Genomic DNA, 18,274 nt, shown 5'->3' on the forward strand with positions numbered 1-18,274 from the left:
TATCTGTCGGACTGTCGGCTCCACAGGTATATTAATAAAACGTAGCTGCTTACTGTTCTTTTTAGCATATTCAATAGCTTGGACCTTAAATCCTACTGAATAGCTCTTAATCTTCTTCCCTTTATGCGATTTCAAATGATTGAAATCAGCCTCCTCCATTTTGAAAATGATGACAGGTGAAGTGTCACTCGTGACGTGACGAGTTTGACCCGGTGGAAATACTAAGCATGCGCTAATTATTTTGCGAAGCGAGTTTGACCCGGCAGTAATTCAAGGAAATACGGTAATTGTTTATTTAATTTTTTTTTTTTCCCAGCAATAGTTTCTTCCCCAGGTTAGATTTGTACTGGATTCACAAGACAAATTCAATAGTTTAGGCTTGTTGGGAATGACTTTGCTACATTTGGGGGCTCACTTGTGAAAGTGAAACATGCCTTTACTTTTTTTCCCCAAACTAGTTGAATAATACACTGTGCAATTTTAACATAATTTTGTCAAATGGCCACATTGAGCAGAGAGGAAAAACTAAAACAAATATTTATAACACTATAAAACAACTTTACAATAAAAAATAATATAACTGATCGCTATAGTAGGAAAATACACTATATTGCTAAAAGTATTTGTCCACCTGCCTTGACTCACATATGACCTTGAAGTGCCATCCCATTCCTAACCCATAGGCTTCAATATGACCTTTTGCAGCTATTACAGCTTCAACTCTTCTGGGGAGGCTGTCCACAAGGTTGCTGAGTCTGCTTAAAGGAAATTTACACCAATTTTTCCAAAAGCAATTGGTCTGATGTTGGTGGAAAAGGCCTGGCTCTCAGTCTCCATTCTAATTCATCCCAAATGTGTTCTATGGGGTTCAGGTCAGGACTCTGTGCAGGCCAGTCAAGTTCATCCACACCAGACTCTGTCGTCCATGTCTTTATGGACCTTGCTTGGTGCACTGGTGCACAGTCATGTTGGAAGAGGAAGGGGCCCGCTCCAAACTGTTCCCACAAGGTTGGGAGCATTGAATTGTCCAAAATGTTTTGGTATCCTGGAGCATTCAAAGTTACTTTCACTGGAACTAAGGGGCCAAGCCCAACTGCTGAAAAACAACCCCACATCATTATTCCAATTCATGGAAATTTACAGGTAAATACGTCGGCTTTGTTTATGAAGGGAAGGAGAGTATATTAATTTCACACTTAAACTACTTAACCTAGCTAATATGCTAACTTCCTTAGCATATTAGCATTATGTGTATTTTTCTGCATTCCTCTGCAAATAAAAAAACAGGTGAGATAAGATTCTATTCATGCACATTTACAGGTAAATACGTCCGCTTTGTTTATGTCGGGCGGGAGAGTATATTTATTACAGACCTGAACTACTTAACCTCGCTAATATGCTAACTTCCTTAGCATATTAGCATGACGTGTGTGTTTTTCTGCTTTCCTCGGCAAATAAAACATTCGAGATAAGATCCAATTCATGGAAATTTACAGGTAAATACGTCCGCTTTGTTTATGTCGGGCGGGAGAGTATATTAATTTCACACCTGAACTACTAATCCTAACCAATATGCTAACTTCCTTAGCATATTAGCATTAAGTGTGTATTTTTCTGCATTCCTCTGCAAATAAAAAAATAGGTGAGATAAGACTCTATTCATGGAAATTTACAGGTAAATACATCCGCTTTGTTTATGTCGGGCGATAGAGTATATTAATTTCACACCTAAACTACTTAACCTCGCTAATATGCTAACTTCCTTAGCATATTAGCATTAAGTGTGTATTTTTCTGCATTCCTCTGCAAATAAAAAAACAGGTGAGATAAGATCCTATTCATGCACATTTACAGGTAAAATACTCTGCTTTGTTCATGTCGGGCGGGTGAGTACATTTCTTACACACCTAAACTACTTAACCTAGCTAAAATGCTAACTTCCTTAGCATATTAGCATTGTGTATTTTTCTGCATCCATCCATCCATTTTCTACCGCTTATTCCCTTTCGGGGTCGCGGGGGGCGCTGGCGCCTATCTCAGCTACAATCGGGCGGAAGGCAGGGTACACCCTGGACAAGTCGCTACCTCATCGCAGGGCCAACACAGATAGACAGACAACATTCACACACTAGGGAGCATTTAGTGTTGCCAATCAACCTATCCCCAGGTGCATGTCTTTGGAGGTGGGAGGGGCCTATCCCCAGGTGCATGTCTTTGGAAGTGGGAGGGGCCTATCCCCAGCTGCATGTCTTTGGAAGTGGGAGGGGCCTATCCCCAGGTGCATGTCTTTGGAGGTGGGAGGGGCCTATCCCCAGGTGCATGTCTTTGGAGGTGGGAGGGGCCTATCCCCAGGTGCATGTCTTTGGAGGTGGGAGGGGCCTATCCCCAGGTGCATGTCTTTGGAGGTGGGAGGGGCCTATCCCCAGGTGCATGTCTTTGGAGGTGGGAGGGGCCTATACCCAGGTGCATGTCTTTGGAGGTGGGAGGGGCCTATCCCCAGGTGCATGTCTTTGGAGGTGGGAGGGGCCTATCCCCAGGTGCATGTCTTTGGAGGTGGGAGGGGCCTATACCCAGGTGCATGTCTTTGGAGGTGGGAGGGGCCTATCCCCAGGTGCATGTCTTTGGAGGTGGGAGGGGCCTATCCCCAGGTGCATGTCTTTGGAGGTGGGAGGGGCCTATACCCAGGTGCATGTCTTTGGAGGTGGGAGGGGCCTATCCCCAGGTGCATGTCTTTGGAGGTGGGAGGGGGCCTATCCCCAGGTGCATGTCTTTGGAGGTGGGAGGAAGCCGGAGTACCCGGAGGGAACCCACGCATTCGCGGGGAGAACATGTAAACTCCACACAGAAAGATCCTCAGCCTGTATTTGAACCCAGGACTAATCAGGACCTTCGTATTGTGAGGCAGACGCACTAACCCCTCCTCCACCGTGCTGCATTCTTCAGCAAATAAAACATTTGAGATAAGATCCAATTCATGGAAATTTACAGGTAAATACGTCTGCTTTGTTTATGTCGGGCGGGTGACTTTATTTATTTCAGACCTAAGCTACTTAACCTAGCTAAAATGCCAACTTCCTTAGCATATTAACATTAAGTGTTTAATTTTCTGCATTCCTCGGCAAATAAAAAAAACAGGTGAGATAAGATCATATTCATGGAAATGTACAGGTAAACACGTCTGCTTTGTTTATGTCGGGCGGGTGAGTACATTTCTTACAGACCTAAACTACTTAACCTAGCTAAAATGCTAACTTCCTTAGCATATTAGCATTAAGTGTGTATTTTTCTGCTTTCTTCGGAAAATAAAACATTTGAGATAAGATCCAATTCATGGAAATTTACAGGTAAATACGTCCGCTTTGTTCATGTTTATTACAGACCTAAACTACTAAACCTAGCTAATATGCTAACTTCCTTAGCATAAATGAAACATGCTATTTTGTTTAACATCCGACACTCTTTTGCTCCAAAAGTCTTATCTGAAAGTGTACAAAAACATGAGCTCTCAGATAAGCTTGTATTGACTACAAAGACAAATCAGCTTTCACAATTTTGCGTGTTGCGTCCTGAATGTTTGTGTTCATGTTCGGAGGTCGTAGCTTCCACCACATTTTGGAGGAATTCAACTCTTTTGGAGGAAGACGTCATGAGTGTTGATGTTTGTCTGCTACACAATACAATCAAACTGACTGACGTCGTCTTTTGTTGTGCTCGCACCAATTATTGGAATATTAGTCGATTAAAAGGAGAAATATAATTGATGGGCTGCATCGACTGTGCTGGTTGTTTACAATAACACCATCTGCTGGAAGAAAAAAGTCACTACATTTGTCCTGGAATTTAAATAAATAGCGAATATGCCGTATTTTTCCGACTGTAAGGCGCACTTAAAATCCTTTCATTTTCTCAAAACCTGGACAGTGCGCCTTATAAGCCGGTGCTCCTAATGTCAGGAATAATTCTGGTTGTGCTTACCGACCTTGAAGCACATTTGAGACAAGTTGTGTTAGCTCTCACATGCCAGGGGAAAGATAAATCTGTAAGTAAACTGTTTAAGGTGGAAATTTGTGGTTCAATTTGATAGTAAGACGTTTATGGAAAAACAAGCGATGTTTTGAGGACTTAAAATGGCTGCCAGTCATATATTTCCACCATCGAAATATTTTCAGCAATCAGAAGTATTTGTTTGATGATAGTATTGTATATTTGGGTAAAGCTAATATTTACATATTGTATATTCCATTTCAGTATGTAGCTTACACATTTGTCACTTGTCAGGACACGGTGCACATTCATCCGTGTGCGGCGTGCGCCACTCCGGCTGCAGCAGGCAGCTGCACTCAATCAGCAATCTGCACACCTGTCGCCGATGAGCAGATATTGTGGAAGTGGATCCCAGTAAGTGATTGGCCGATACATTACAGTCTTTTTCAAAACATCACTTTTGCCTTTAAGACGGGTGTGAGCACCTCTTAGGGCTAGCCTGGTAACGTAAATGTGACTATCACCAGCCTGGTACCATAGTTGTGACTATCACTAGTCTGGTACCATAGTTGTGACTATCACTAGTCTGGTACCATAGTTGTGACTGTCACTAGCCTGGTACCATAGTTGTGACTATCACTAGCCTGGTACCATAGTTGTGACTATCACTAGCCTGGTACCATAGTTGTGACTATCACTAGCCTGGTACCATAGTTGTGACTATCATTAGCCTGGTACCATAGTTGTGACTGTCACTAGCCTGGTACCATAGTTGTGACTATCACTAGCCTGGTACCATAGTTGTGACTATCATTAGCCTGGTACCATAGTTGTGACTGTCACTAGCCTGGTACCATAGTTGTGACTGTCACTAGCCTGGTACCATAGTTGTGACTATCACTAGCCTGGTACCATAGTTGTGACTATCACTAGCCTGGTACCATAGTTGTGACTATCACTAGCCTGGTACCATAGTTGTGACTATCACTAGCCTGGTACCATAGTTGTGACTATCACTAGCCTGGTACCATAGTTGTGACTATCACTAGCCCGGTACCATAGTTGTGACTATCACTAGCCCGGTACCTTAGTTGTGACTATCACTAGCCCGGTACCTTAGTTGTGACTATCACTAGCCCGGTACCATAGTTGTGACTATCACTAGCCCGGTACCATAGTTGTGACTATCACTAGCCCGGTACCATAGTTGTGACTATCACTAGCCCGGTACCATAGTTGTGACTATCACTAGCCCGGTACCATAGTTGTGACTATCACTAGCCTGGTACCATAGTTGTGACTATCACTAGCCTGGTACCATAGTTGTGACTATCACTAGCCTGGTACCATAGTTGTGACTATCACTAGCCTGGTACCATAGTTGTGACTATCACTAGCCTGGTACCATAGTTGTGACTATCACTATCCTGGTACCATAGTTGTGACTATCACTAGCCTGGTACCACAGTTGTGACTATCACTGGCCTGGTACCACAGTTGTGACTATCACTAGCCTGGTACCACAGTTGTGACTATCATTAGCCTGGTACCACAGTTGTGACTATCACTAGCCTGGTACCATAGTTGTGACTATCACTAGCCTGGTACCATAGTTGTGACTATCACTAGCCTGGTACCATAGTTGTGACTATCACTAGCCTGGTACCATAGTTGTGACTATCACTAGCCTGGTACCATAGTTGTGACTATCACTAGCCTGGTACCATAGTTGTGACTGTCACTAGCCTGGTACCACAGTTGTGACTATCACTAGCCTGGTACCACAGTTGTGACTATCATTAGCCTGGTACCACAGTTGTGACTATCACTAGCCTGGTACCATAGTTGTGACTATCACTAGCCTGGTACCATAGTTGTGACTATCACTAGCCTGGTACCATAGTTGTGACTATCACTGGCCTGGTACCATAGTTGTGACTATCACTAGCCTGGTACCATAGTTGTGACTATCACTAGCCTGGTACCATAGTTGTGACTGTCACTAGCCTGGTACCACAGTTGTGACTATCACTAGCCTGGTACCACAGTTGTGACTATCATTAGCCTGGTACCACAGTTGTGACTATCACTAGCCTGGTACCATAGTTGTGACTATCACTAGCCTGGTACCATAGTTGTGACTATCACTAGCCTGGTACCATAGTTGTAACTATCACTAGCCTGGTACCATAGTTGTGACTATCATTAGCCTGGTACCATAGTTGTGACTATCACTAGCCTGGTACCATAGTTGTGACTATCACTAGCCTGGTACCATAGTTGTGACTATCATTAGCCTGGTACCATAGTTGTGACTATCACTAGCCTGGTACCATAGTTGTGACTATCACTAGCCTGGTACAATAGTTGTGACTTTCACTAGCCTGGTACCATAGTTGTGACTATCACTGGCCTGGTACCATAGTTGTGACTGTCACTAGCCTGGTACCATAGTTGTGACTATCATTAGCCTGGTACCATAGTTGTGACTATCACTAGCCTGGTACCATAGTTGTGACTATCACTAGCCTGGTACCATAGTTGTGACTGTCACTAGCCTGGTACCATAGTTGTGACTATCATTAGCCTGGTACCATAGTTGTGACTATCACTAGCCTGCTACCATAGTTGTGACTATCACTAGCCTGGTACCATAGTTGTAACTATCACTAGCCTGGTACCATAGTTGTGACTATCACTAGCCTGGTACCATAGTTGTGACTATCACTAGCCTGGTACCATAGTTGTGACTTTCACTAGCCTGGTACCATAGTTGTGACTATCATTAGCCTGGTACCATATTTGTGACTATCACTAGCCTGGTACCATAGTTGTGACCGTCACTAGCCTGGTACCATAGTTGTGACTGTCACTAGCCTGGTACCATAGTTGTGACTATCACTAGCCTGGTACCATAGTTGTGACTATCACTAGCCTGGTACCATAGTTGTGACTATCACTAGCCTGGTACCATAGTTGTGACTATCACTGGCCTGGTACCATAGTTGTGACTATCACTAGCCTGGTACCATAGTTGTGACTATCACTAGCCTGGTACCATAGTTGTGACTATCATTAGCCTGGTACCATAGTTGTGACTATCACTAGCCTGGTACCATAGTTGTGACTATCATTAGCCTGGTACCATAGTTGTGACTATCATTAGCCTGGTACCATAGTTGTGACTATCACTAGCCTGGTACCATAGTTGTGACTATCATTAGCCTGGTACCATAGTTGTGACTATCACTAGCCTGGTACCATACTTGTGACTATCACTAGCCTGGTACCATAGTTGTGACTATCATTAGCCTGGTACCATAGTTGTGACTATCACTAGCCTGGTACCATAGTTGTGACTATCACTAGCCTGGTACCATAGTTGTGACTATCACTAGCCTGGTACCATAGTTGTGACTATCACTAGCCTGGTACCATAGTTGTGACTATCACTAGCCTGGTACCATAGTTGTGACTATCATTAGCCTGGTACCATAGTTGTGACTATCACTAGCCTGGTACCATAGTTGTGACTATCATTAGCCTGGTACCATAGTTGTGACTATCATTAGCCTGGTACCATAGTTGTGACTATCACTAGCCTGGTACCATAGTTGTGACTATCATTAGCCTGGTACCATAGTTGTGACTATCACTAGCCTGGTACCATACTTGTGACTATCCCTAGCCTGGTACCATAGTTGTGACTGTCACTAGCCTGGTACCATAGTTGTGACTGTCACTAGCCTGGTACCCTAGTTGTGACTATCACTAGCCTGGTACCATAGTTGTGACTATCACTAGCCTGGTACCATAGTTGTGACTATCACTAGCCTGGTACCATAGTTGTGACTGTCACTAGCCTGGTACCACAGTTGTGACTATCACTAGCCTGGTACCACAGTTGTGACTATCATTAGCCTGGTACCACAGTTGTGACTATCACTAGCCTGGTACCATAGTTGTGACTATCACTAGCCTGGTACCATAGTTGTGACTATCACTAGCCTGGTACCATAGTTGTAACTATCACTAGCCTGGTACCATAGTTGTGACTATCATTAGCCTGGTACCATAGTTGTGACTATCACTAGCCTGGTACCATAGTTGTGACTATCACTAGCCTGGTACCATAGTTGTGACTATCATTAGCCTGGTACCATAGTTGTGACTATCACTAGCCTGGTACCATAGTTGTGACTATCACTAGCCTGGTACAATAGTTGTGACTTTCACTAGCCTGGTACCATAGTTGTGACTATCACTGGCCTGGTACCATAGTTGTGACTGTCACTAGCCTGGTACCATAGTTGTGACTATCATTAGCCTGGTACCATAGTTGTGACTATCACTAGCCTGGTACCATAGTTGTGACTATCACTAGCCTGCTACCATAGTTGTGACTATCACTAGCCTGGTACCATAGTTGTAACTATCACTAGCCTGGTACCATAGTTGTGACTATCACTAGCCTGGTACCATAGTTGTGACTATCACTAGCCTGGTACCATAGTTGTGACTTTCACTAGCCTGGTACCATAGTTGTGACTATCATTAGCCTGGTACCATATTTGTGACTATCACTAGCCTGGTACCATAGTTGTGACCGTCACTAGCCTGGTACCATAGTTGTGACTGTCACTAGCCTGGTACCATAGTTGTGACTATCACTAGCCTGGTACCATAGTTGTGACTATCACTAGCCTGGTACCATAGTTGTGACTATCACTAGCCTGGTACCATAGTTGTGACTATCACTGGCCTGGTACCATAGTTGTGACTATCACTAGCCTGGTACCATAGTTGTGACTATCACTAGCCTGGTACCATAGTTGTGACTATCATTAGCCTGGTACCATAGTTGTGACTATCACTAGCCTGGTACCATAGTTGTGACTATCATTAGCCTGGTACCATAGTTGTGACTATCATTAGCCTGGTACCATAGTTGTGACTATCACTAGCCTGGTACCATAGTTGTGACTATCATTAGCCTGGTACCATAGTTGTGACTATCACTAGCCTGGTACCATACTTGTGACTATCCCTAGCCTGGTACCATAGTTGTGACTGTCACTAGCCTGGTACCATAGTTGTGACTGTCACTAGCCTGGTACCCTAGTTGTGACTATCACTAGCCTGGTACCATAGTTGTGACTATCACTAGCCTGGTACCATAGTTGTGACTATCACTAGCCTGGTACCATAGTTGTGACTGTCACTAGCCTGGTACCATAGTTGTGACTATCACTAGCCTGGTACCATAGTTGTGACTATCACTAGCCTGGTACCATAGTTGTGACTATCACTAGCCTGGTACCATAGTTGTGACTGTCACTAGCCTGGTACCATAGTTGTGACTATCACTAGCCTGGTACCATAGTTGTGACTATCACTAGCCTGGTACCATAGTTGTGACTATCACTATCCTGGTACCATAGTTGTGACTATCACTAGCCTGGTACCACAGTTGTGACTATCACTAGCCTGGTACCATAGTTGTGACTGTCACTAGCCTGGTACCATAGTTGTGACTATCACTAGCCTGGTACCATAGTTGTAACTATCACTAGCCTGGTACCATAGTTGTGACTATCACTAGCCTGGTACCATAGTTGTGACTATCACTAGCCTGGTACCATAGTTGTGACTATCACTAGCCTGGTACCATAGTTGTGACTATCACTAGCCTGGTACCATAGTTGTGACTGTCACTAGCCTGGTACCATAGTTGTGACTATCACTAGCCTGGTACCATAGTTGTGACTATCACTAGCCTGGTACCATAGTTGTGACTATCACTAGCCTGGTACCATAGTTGTGACTATCACTAGCCTGGTACCATAGTTGTGACTATCACTAGCCTGGTACCATAGTTGTGACTATCACTAGCCTGGTACCATAGTTGTGACTATCACTAGCCTGGTACCATAGTTGTGACTGTCACTAGCCTGGTACCATAGTTGTGACTATCACTAGCCTGGTACCATAGTTGTGACTATCACTAGCCTGGTACCATAGTTGTGACTGTCACTGGCCTGGTACCATAGTTGTGACTGTCACTAGCCTGGTACCATAGTTGTGACTATCACTAGCCTGGTACCATAGTTGTGACTGTCACTGGCCTGGTACCATAGTTGTGACTATCACTAGCCTGGTACCATAGTTGTGACTATCACTAGCCTGGTACCATAGTTGTGACTATCACTAGCCTGGTACCATAGTTGTGACTATCACTAGCCTGGTACCATAGTTGTGACTGTCACTAGCCTGGTACCATAGTTGTGACTATCACTAGCCTGGTACCATAGTTGTGACTATCACTAGCCTGGTAAAAATCGGCACTTCTTCTTATGATTGAAATGCTTCTCTTAGGCTTGTCCCTGACAGTTTTGTTTTGTTTTAGTTTTTCCTCTGTGTATGTCTTTGTTTTCTGTCAGCGCTTTATTTTGGTAATTTCCTGCTTTTCTTCCTGAGCGCTGTTTCCCCTCAGGTGCGACTGATTGGCACCTGGCCACACCTGGTGTCAATCAGCCTAATCCTATTTAAACCGGCTTTGTCCTCCAGTCAGAGCTGGATTATTGTCAATATGACTTGTCGTTGTCTTATGCCGTGGACTGCTTTCTGTCTCCAGTTCTCCCTGGTTCCTCGTCGCTTGTGAGCTGTTCCTTGGTTCGATTCTTGTTCCTGCCACCTGTCTCCTGTTTTTCTGGTTTGTGTTTTGCCTTCCATTTTTATATTTTTGGACATTAAATTATGTTTTCTTGCTCAATGCCTGCCATCATCTCCGCATCTTGGGCTTCGTCACAAACTCAACCTGACAGCTTCTGTTCATTTGTGTTACTATTATTGATGTGAGTGGCCCAAGATAGTCTTTCATCTATTGTAACTCCCAGCAATCTGGCCTCTTATATATATATATATATATATATATATATATATATATATATATTATTTGTAAAAAGCACTTTACATAAAGCAGTAAACCTCTAAGTGCTACAGTGTATTAAAAAAAGATAATAAAAATAGATAATTACAAATAAATAAAAGACTTAGAAAAAAAAGAACTTGCTTAAAAGCTAGAACTAGTATGCATATATCTATATAAAAAAAAAGGCTTTTTAAAATTTTTTTTTTAAAGAAGGCTTTTTGAGCCTTTTTTAAAAGCATCCACAGTCTGTGGTGTCCTGAGGTGGTCAGGGAGCGGCGAAGCAGAAAGCCCGGTCTCCTATTGTTCATAGCTTTGTCCTCGCAGATGGAGGAGGTTAACCTGTCCGGAGCGGAGATGTCGTGTGGAGGATTTGAGTTCTTTGAGGTAGAGTGTTCTGGGCCAGAACATAGTTTCCTGTTTTGTACAGTAAGCCAACTCGTATCAAGCTCTATGCTTTCTGTGTTTTCTCCCCTTTCCGTGTTCATTCTGTCTCGTGTCCCTTGTCGTTCCAGCAGCATTTCCTCCGTTGCCGCGTTACGAGCTGTGTGTCTCGTCTCCCTGTAGTCCCTCTGGTTCCCGAACTGCCTCTTGGATCTCGACTTCCCGCCTGGATACGGATTTTTACGCCCCTCACCTGCCCTGGACCTCCGAGCTTGCCTTGCCCCCCTGGACTTCCGCACTTTGCTCAACACTCCAGGTAACACACTGCAGCTCATCTTTTAAAGACCAAAGTAGAGAGGCTAGATGGATGAATCTGCTTTGGAACTTTATTGGAAGGTCTTGGATTGTTAGATGTCTGCCAAGCTGGATAACCCGGACACACATGGGGAGGGCAGAAGGGTCTCGTTTGCTCCTTAATGGCTGACTAGTTCAAGGAAGCAAATGAAACCTTTTGTTGAGTTTGTTTATTTACATCAGCGATCTCTCTATTAGCTGGAAAAAATCATAAAGCATCACAAAAACAATACAAATGTTCATAAATACACTTTCTATGTACACGCTGTCATATGTTTCGGAAATTAATCAAATTGTGCTCACTTTTATGCCAGCAAAAACAGTGTGTGTGTGTGTGTGTGTGTGTGTGTGTGTGTGTGTGTGTGTGTGTGTGTGTGTGTGTGTGTGTGTGTGTGTGTGTCATATTAGAGTTGTGTTGTTGTGCAATGTGTGGAGTACTCTTGTGTTTGTGTAAAGCTGTACTTTGCAGAGTGTAGTCGTGCACGTTGTCATACTGGCAGTGATATTTCATCAGTTAAATGGCTTGAAGCACACACACACACACACACACACACACACACACACACACACACACACACACACACATGAATTATGAGGTGATCTGCCGTGCGAGGCGAAGAGAAAAAGGTGAGATTGGCGCCAGGACGAGAGTGGGCGGCACACAGTGAGAGGCGGGACAGGAAGTGGGAGGTCAAAGGTCTTATGTGGTGTCCTTCTTTTCTCTTTGAGCGTTGCGGCGAATCTTCATCTCCGTCAGCTGGATGTACCGAATGACGTTAGTGTCTGCAACACAAACAACGGCGCTCACTTCCTGCTCGGACAGGAAACACCAATGTACTCAATTCGTTATTCTTTGCGCCCCTAAATAAAAAACACGTAGCGCTTTATGGCCGAGTCATTGTTCTTGACTTTCTTTGGTAAAGTACAAAAAAAAGCTATTATATTATATTATTTATATAACAATATAATAATAATAATATAAATTATTTATTTATATTATCATTATTATTATTATATTATGGTATGTGTAGATATTTTGTCATATTAAAATGACAAAAAATATAATACATTTTAATACTGATGTCATATAATATATTAATAATATGAATTATTTATTTATATTATTATTATATTTGTGTCTAATAATCATGATCATTATCATAATAGTAATAATAATAATAACAATAATGATAACAATAACAGTGATCATTACAGTAGTAATCATAACAATCATGATAATAGTATAATAATATTAACAATAATGTTAATAATTATACCACTAATAATCGTAATGTAAGGTTATAACTATAATAATATAACTATAATAATAATAATAATATGACTATAATACCCGTAATAATAATACTAAAAATATTGATGAATATGATTGTAATAATTAGATAATATTTGTAATAAATAAGAGCAATCATAACAATCATAATAATGATAATAATGATCACAATAGTCATGGTAATAATCATGAAAATATAATTAGAATAATATTTATAATAATAATGATGATAATATAATAATAACAACAACAATAATCATAATCTAATAATCATAATAATATAATGGTAACTATACTAACAGTATATAATAGTAGGAGTAATAAGAGTAACAGTGATAACAATAACAGTAGTATAATAGTTATAGTTATAGATAATGATGATGATAATAATAATAGTAATCATAATAATGATGTAAGAATAGCAATAATAATCATAGTAATGATAATTAAAATAGTGTATGCAATATATGATATATAATCATAATATATTACAAAAAATTAGTACGGTAATAATAACATAATAATAGTAAAAATCATGGGAATAATAAAAACAGTAATAATAATTCTAATAATAATAACAACAATAAATTAATTTATAATAATTATTACAAAAATATTAATCATAATGTTAATTCAAATAATAATTACAACAGTAGTTGTATAACAAAATATAAATAATGGAAATAGGAATAAAATAATGATATAATGATACAATGATGATAATAACAAGAATAGTAATAATAATAACAAATCATTCCTCATGGACAGCATCTGAAGTGTGTTAGTCGAGCACAGTTCAGGTGGACTTGAGTCAGTAAGTCGGCGGCGCTCTCACCTGAAGGCTCCTGCTTGTGCGACTCCTTCAGGTAGTGCAGCGCCTTCTGGAAGTCTCCCAGGTGGTAGTAAGCCACGCCCGAGCGGTACAAGGCCTTGAAGTTCTTGCCCTCCTTGTGCAGCACCTTCAGGCAGTACTCCTTCACGCGCTCGTAGTTCACCAGCTCCATCTGCAGGAGGCAAGCTGCAGCCGGGGACACCACACAGGTGGACTCAGGTATGGCCACACCCACAGGAAGTCCACTCCTTCTCTCTACCAGCTGTCACTTGGCCAGATGAAAAACTTGCCAGCACATTCTTTCCTATTTGTCGGGTCAGAGGTCATGCACTGCAATGTGCATACTGTATATATATACATATATATATATATATATATACAAACCCTGTTTCCATATGAGTTGGGAAATGGTGTTCGATGTAAATATAAACAGAATACAATGATTTGCAAATCCTTTTCAAGCCATATTCAGTTGAATATGCTACAAAGACAACATATTTCATGTTCAAACTCATAAACATTTTTTTATGTGCAAATAATCATTAACTTTAGAATTTGATGCCAGCAACATGTGACAAAGAAGTTGGGAAAGGTGGCAATAAATACTGACAAAGTTGAGGAATGCTCATCAAACACTTATTTGGAACATCCCACAGGTGTGCAGGCTAATTGGGAACAGGTGGGTGCCATGATTGGCTATAAAAACAGCTTCCCAAAAAATGCTCAGTCTTTCACAAGAAAGGATGGGGCGAGGTACACCCCTTTGTCCACAACTGTGTGAGCAAATAGTCAAACAGTTTAAGAACAACCTTTCTCAAAGTGACATTGCAAGAAATTTAGGGATTTCAACATCTACGCTCCATAATATCATCAAAAGGTTCAGAGAATCTGGAGAAATCACTCCACGTAAGCGGCATGGCCGGAAACCAACATTGAATGACCGTGACCTTCCATCCCTCAGACGGCACTGTATCAAAAACCGACATCAATCTCTAAAGGATATCACCACATGGGCTCAGGAACACTTCAGAAAACCACTGTCACTAAATACAGTTGGTCGCTACATCTGTAAGTGCAAGTTAAAGGTCTACTATGCAAAGCGAAAGCCATTTATCAACAACATCCAGAAACGCCGCCGGCTTCTCTGGGCCCGAGATCATCTAAGATGGACTGATGCAAAGTGGAAAAGTGTTCTGTGGTCTAAGGAGTCCATATTTCTAATTGTTTTTGGAAATATTACACATCGTGTCATCCGGACCAAAGGGGAAGCGAACCATCCAGACTGTTGAAAAGCCAGCATGTGTGATGGTATGGGGGTGCATTAGTGCCCAAGACATGGGTAACTTACACATCTGTGATGGTATGGGGGTGCATTAGTGCCCAAGGCATGGGTAACTTACACATCTGTGAAGGCACCATTAATGCTGAAAGGTACATACAGGTTTTGAAACAACATATGCTGCCATCTAAGGATGGACGCCCCTGCTTATTTTAGCAAGACAATGCCAAGCCACATTCAGCATGTGTTACAACAGCGTGGCTTCGTAAAAAAAAATGTGCGGGTACTTTGATTTCATGTAATTGTAGCTGAGATAGGCACCAGCACCCCCCGTGACCCCAAAGGGAAAAAGCAGCAGAAAATGGATGGATGGATGGATGATTACAATGTAATGTAATGTAATTTAATTAAATAACATGCAATTCCTTGTAATGTAAAATATGTCATGTAATAGAATACAATCTAATGTCATGTAATTGCATGTAATTTAATTGAATAACATGCAATTCCTGGTAATGTCATTGAATGTAAACAAATACAATGTCATGTAATTTAGTTTCATGTAATTAATTACAATGTAATGTCATGTAATCGAATACAATGTAATGCAATGTCCATCCATCCATCCATCCATCCATTTCTACCGCTTGTCCTGTTTGGGGCAATGTCATGTCTTGTAATCATTTACAGTATCCTGTCATGTCATTTTATTTCATGTCATGTAATAGAATACAATGTCATGTATTGTAATAGATTACAATGTAATGTCATGTCATTTAAAGGAATAACATGTCATTAGAATAATGAAATACAATGTGATGTCAGGAAATGGATGCCGTGTGCAGTAAGTGGTGTGATGTGATGTAATAGATTACATGGTGAGATGTAATAGATTACATGGTGAGTACCTGCGAGGCTATTGTAACACTCCAGCTCGGCGTTCTCCATGTGATGTGATGTAATAGATTACATTGTGAGATGTAATAGATTACATCTTGTAACACTCCAGCTTGGCGTTCGCCATGTGATGTGATGTAATAGATTACATTGTGAGATGTAATAGATTACATTGTGAGATGTAATAGATTACATTGTGAGTACCTGCGAGGCTATTGTAACACTCCAGCTCGGCATTCTCCATGTGATGTGATGTAATAGATTACATTGTGAGATGTAATAGATTACATCTTGAAACACTCCAGCTCGGCATTCTCCATGTGATGTGATGTAATAGATTACACGGTGAGTACCTGCGAGGCTATTGTAACACTCCAGCTCGGCGTTCTCCATGTGATGTGATGTAATAGATTACATTGTGAGATGTAATAGATTACATCTTGTAACACTCCAGCTTGGCGTTCGCCATGTGATGTGATGTAATAGATTACATTGTGAGATGTAATAGATTACATTGTGAGATGTAATAGATTATATTGTGAGATGTAATAGATTACATTGTGAGTACCTGCGAGGCTATTGTAACACTCCAGCTCGGCATTCTCCATGTGATGTGATGTAATAGATTACATTGTGAGATGTAATAGATTACATCTTGAAACACTCCAGCTCGGCATTCTCCATGTGATGTGATGTAATAGATTACACGGTGAGTACCTGCGAGGCTATTGTAACACTCCAGCTCGGCGTTCTCCATGTGATGTGATGTAATAGATTACATTGTGTGATGTAATAGAGTACATTTTGAGATGTAATAGATTACATTGTGTGATGTAATAGATTACACTGTGAGTACCTGCGAGGCTATTGTAACACTCCAGCTCTGTGTTCTCCATGTGATGTAATAGATTACATTGTGTGATGTAATAGATTACATTGTGTGATGTAATGGATTACATTGTGTGATGTAATGGATTACATTGTGAGATGTAATAGATTACATGGTAAGTACCTGCGAGACTATTGTAACACTCCAGCTCGGCGTTCTCCATGTGATGTGATGTAATAGATTACATGGTAAGTACCTGCGAGACTATTGTAACACTCCAGCTCGGCGTTCTCCATGTGATGTGATGTAATAGATTACATTGTGTGATGTAATAGAGTACATTTTGAGATGTAATAGATTACATTGTGTGATGTAATAGATTACACTGTGAGTACCTGCGAGGCTATTGTAACACTCCAGCTCGGTGTTCTCCATGTGATGTAATAGATTACATTGTGTGATGTAATAGATTACATTGTGTGATGTAATAGATTACATTGTGAGATGTAATAGATTACATGGTAAGTACCTGCGAGACTATTGTAACACTCCAGCTCGGCGTTCTCCATGTGATGTGATGTAATAGATTACATGGTAAGTACCTGCGAGACTATTGTAACACTCCAGCTCGGCGTTCTCCATGTGATGTGATGTAATAGATTACATGGTAAGTACCTGCGAGACTATTGTAACACTCCAGCTCGGCGTTCTCCATGGCTCCTTGCTGCTCCTCCGTCAGCGGGCCGGACTTGCAGAAGGCGGCCAGGAGAGGAGACGGGGACTTGGCTCCCGCTCCATCCGGGTCCCCCAGCACCCTGCACAGCCCCTTCATCTCCAGCAGCGCCCGGTGATATTTGCCGATGGCCTCCCGGTACTTCTTGTCCTTGTAACACTGGCTGCCCTGGCACTTGAAGTCCAGAGCCCGCTTCACCACGTCGGCGGGCTCGCTGTGGCCGGCCTGCTTCAGCATGGTGCCGCCCTGCTGCTGCCGCTGTTGATGCTGCTGCTGCTGCCGGACATCTCTGCTCCGACCGCCGCCGCCGGTGGGTGTCTGCCTCGGGGGGCCGCCCCCGCTGCCTGCCTCCGCCCTGTTGGGGCCGCCGGCGTCGTGCGCGGCCTGGATCACACTCATGTTGGACATAGTCCGTCACCGTCCGGAGTCGTCCTCAATGCATCGTCTGCTGGTCCCAGTCCGAGTCCGAGTACATTCTACGGGAAAGACTAGCGCGGATCTTGCAGCCTCCTCTTTTGGTGCAAAGCTGCCAGATGATGCGCACCGTGAGGCTCTCGTCCATTGGCGGAGGAACTACACACGTCCTCCCGGGGTGTCCTTCCGCGGGAACACCACCGGTGTGGTTCTATGATCACAACATGTTTATAGAACATGTTTAGTTCTACTAACCCTGTTTCCATATGGGTTGGGAAATTGTGTTAGATGTAAATATAAACAGAATACAATGATTTGCAAATCCTTTTCAAGCCATATTCAGTTGAAG

At 42.1% G+C, this 18,274-nt stretch overlaps 1 protein-coding gene and 1 long non-coding RNA gene across 2 annotated transcripts; one reads left to right on the plus strand and one right to left on the minus strand.

The window, feature by feature from the left end:
* Positions 1-2,772: 2,772 nt before the first annotated feature.
* LOC133548936 (uncharacterized) lies at positions 2,773-12,215 on the plus strand. Its single transcript, XR_009806003.1, has 5 exons — positions 2,773-2,988; positions 4,279-4,398; positions 10,619-10,696; positions 11,240-11,341; positions 11,428-12,215. It is a non-coding gene; the product is annotated as an uncharacterized LOC133548936 (long non-coding RNA).
* Positions 11,804-18,102, minus strand: LOC133548935 (tetratricopeptide repeat protein 9A). The gene is made up of 3 exons (XM_061893896.1): positions 17,454-18,102; positions 13,777-13,959; positions 11,804-12,433 (listed from the first exon to the last, which is right to left on the minus strand). Exons 1-3 carry the CDS (start codon positions 17,917-17,919, stop codon positions 12,351-12,353), a joined length of 732 nt encoding a protein of 243 aa, XP_061749880.1. The 5' UTR covers positions 17,920-18,102; the 3' UTR covers positions 11,804-12,350.
* Positions 18,103-18,274: the final 172 nt, after the last annotated feature.

Source organism: Nerophis ophidion, linkage group LG03, assembly GCF_033978795.1.
Source record: "Nerophis ophidion isolate RoL-2023_Sa linkage group LG03, RoL_Noph_v1.0, whole genome shotgun sequence".
Lineage (NCBI taxonomy): Eukaryota > Metazoa > Chordata > Actinopteri > Syngnathiformes > Syngnathidae > Nerophis > Nerophis ophidion.

What these genes read in the sequence shown, in the direction of transcription:
- LOC133548935 (XM_061893896.1), bottom strand. Translation starts at nt 17,919, where the DNA reads ATGTCCAACATGAGTGTGATCCAGGCCGCGCACGACGCCGGCGGCCCC. An exon ending in GTGTTACAATAGTCTCGCAG is followed by an intron (nt 13,960 to 17,453) that starts GTACTTACCATG and finishes CCCCGGCTGCAG; the next exon opens with CTTGCCTCCTGCAGATGGAG. An exon ending in GCACAAGCAGGAGCCTTCAG is followed by an intron (nt 12,434 to 13,776) that starts GTGAGAGCGCCG and finishes TTTGTGTTGCAG; the next exon opens with ACACTAACGTCATTCGGTAC.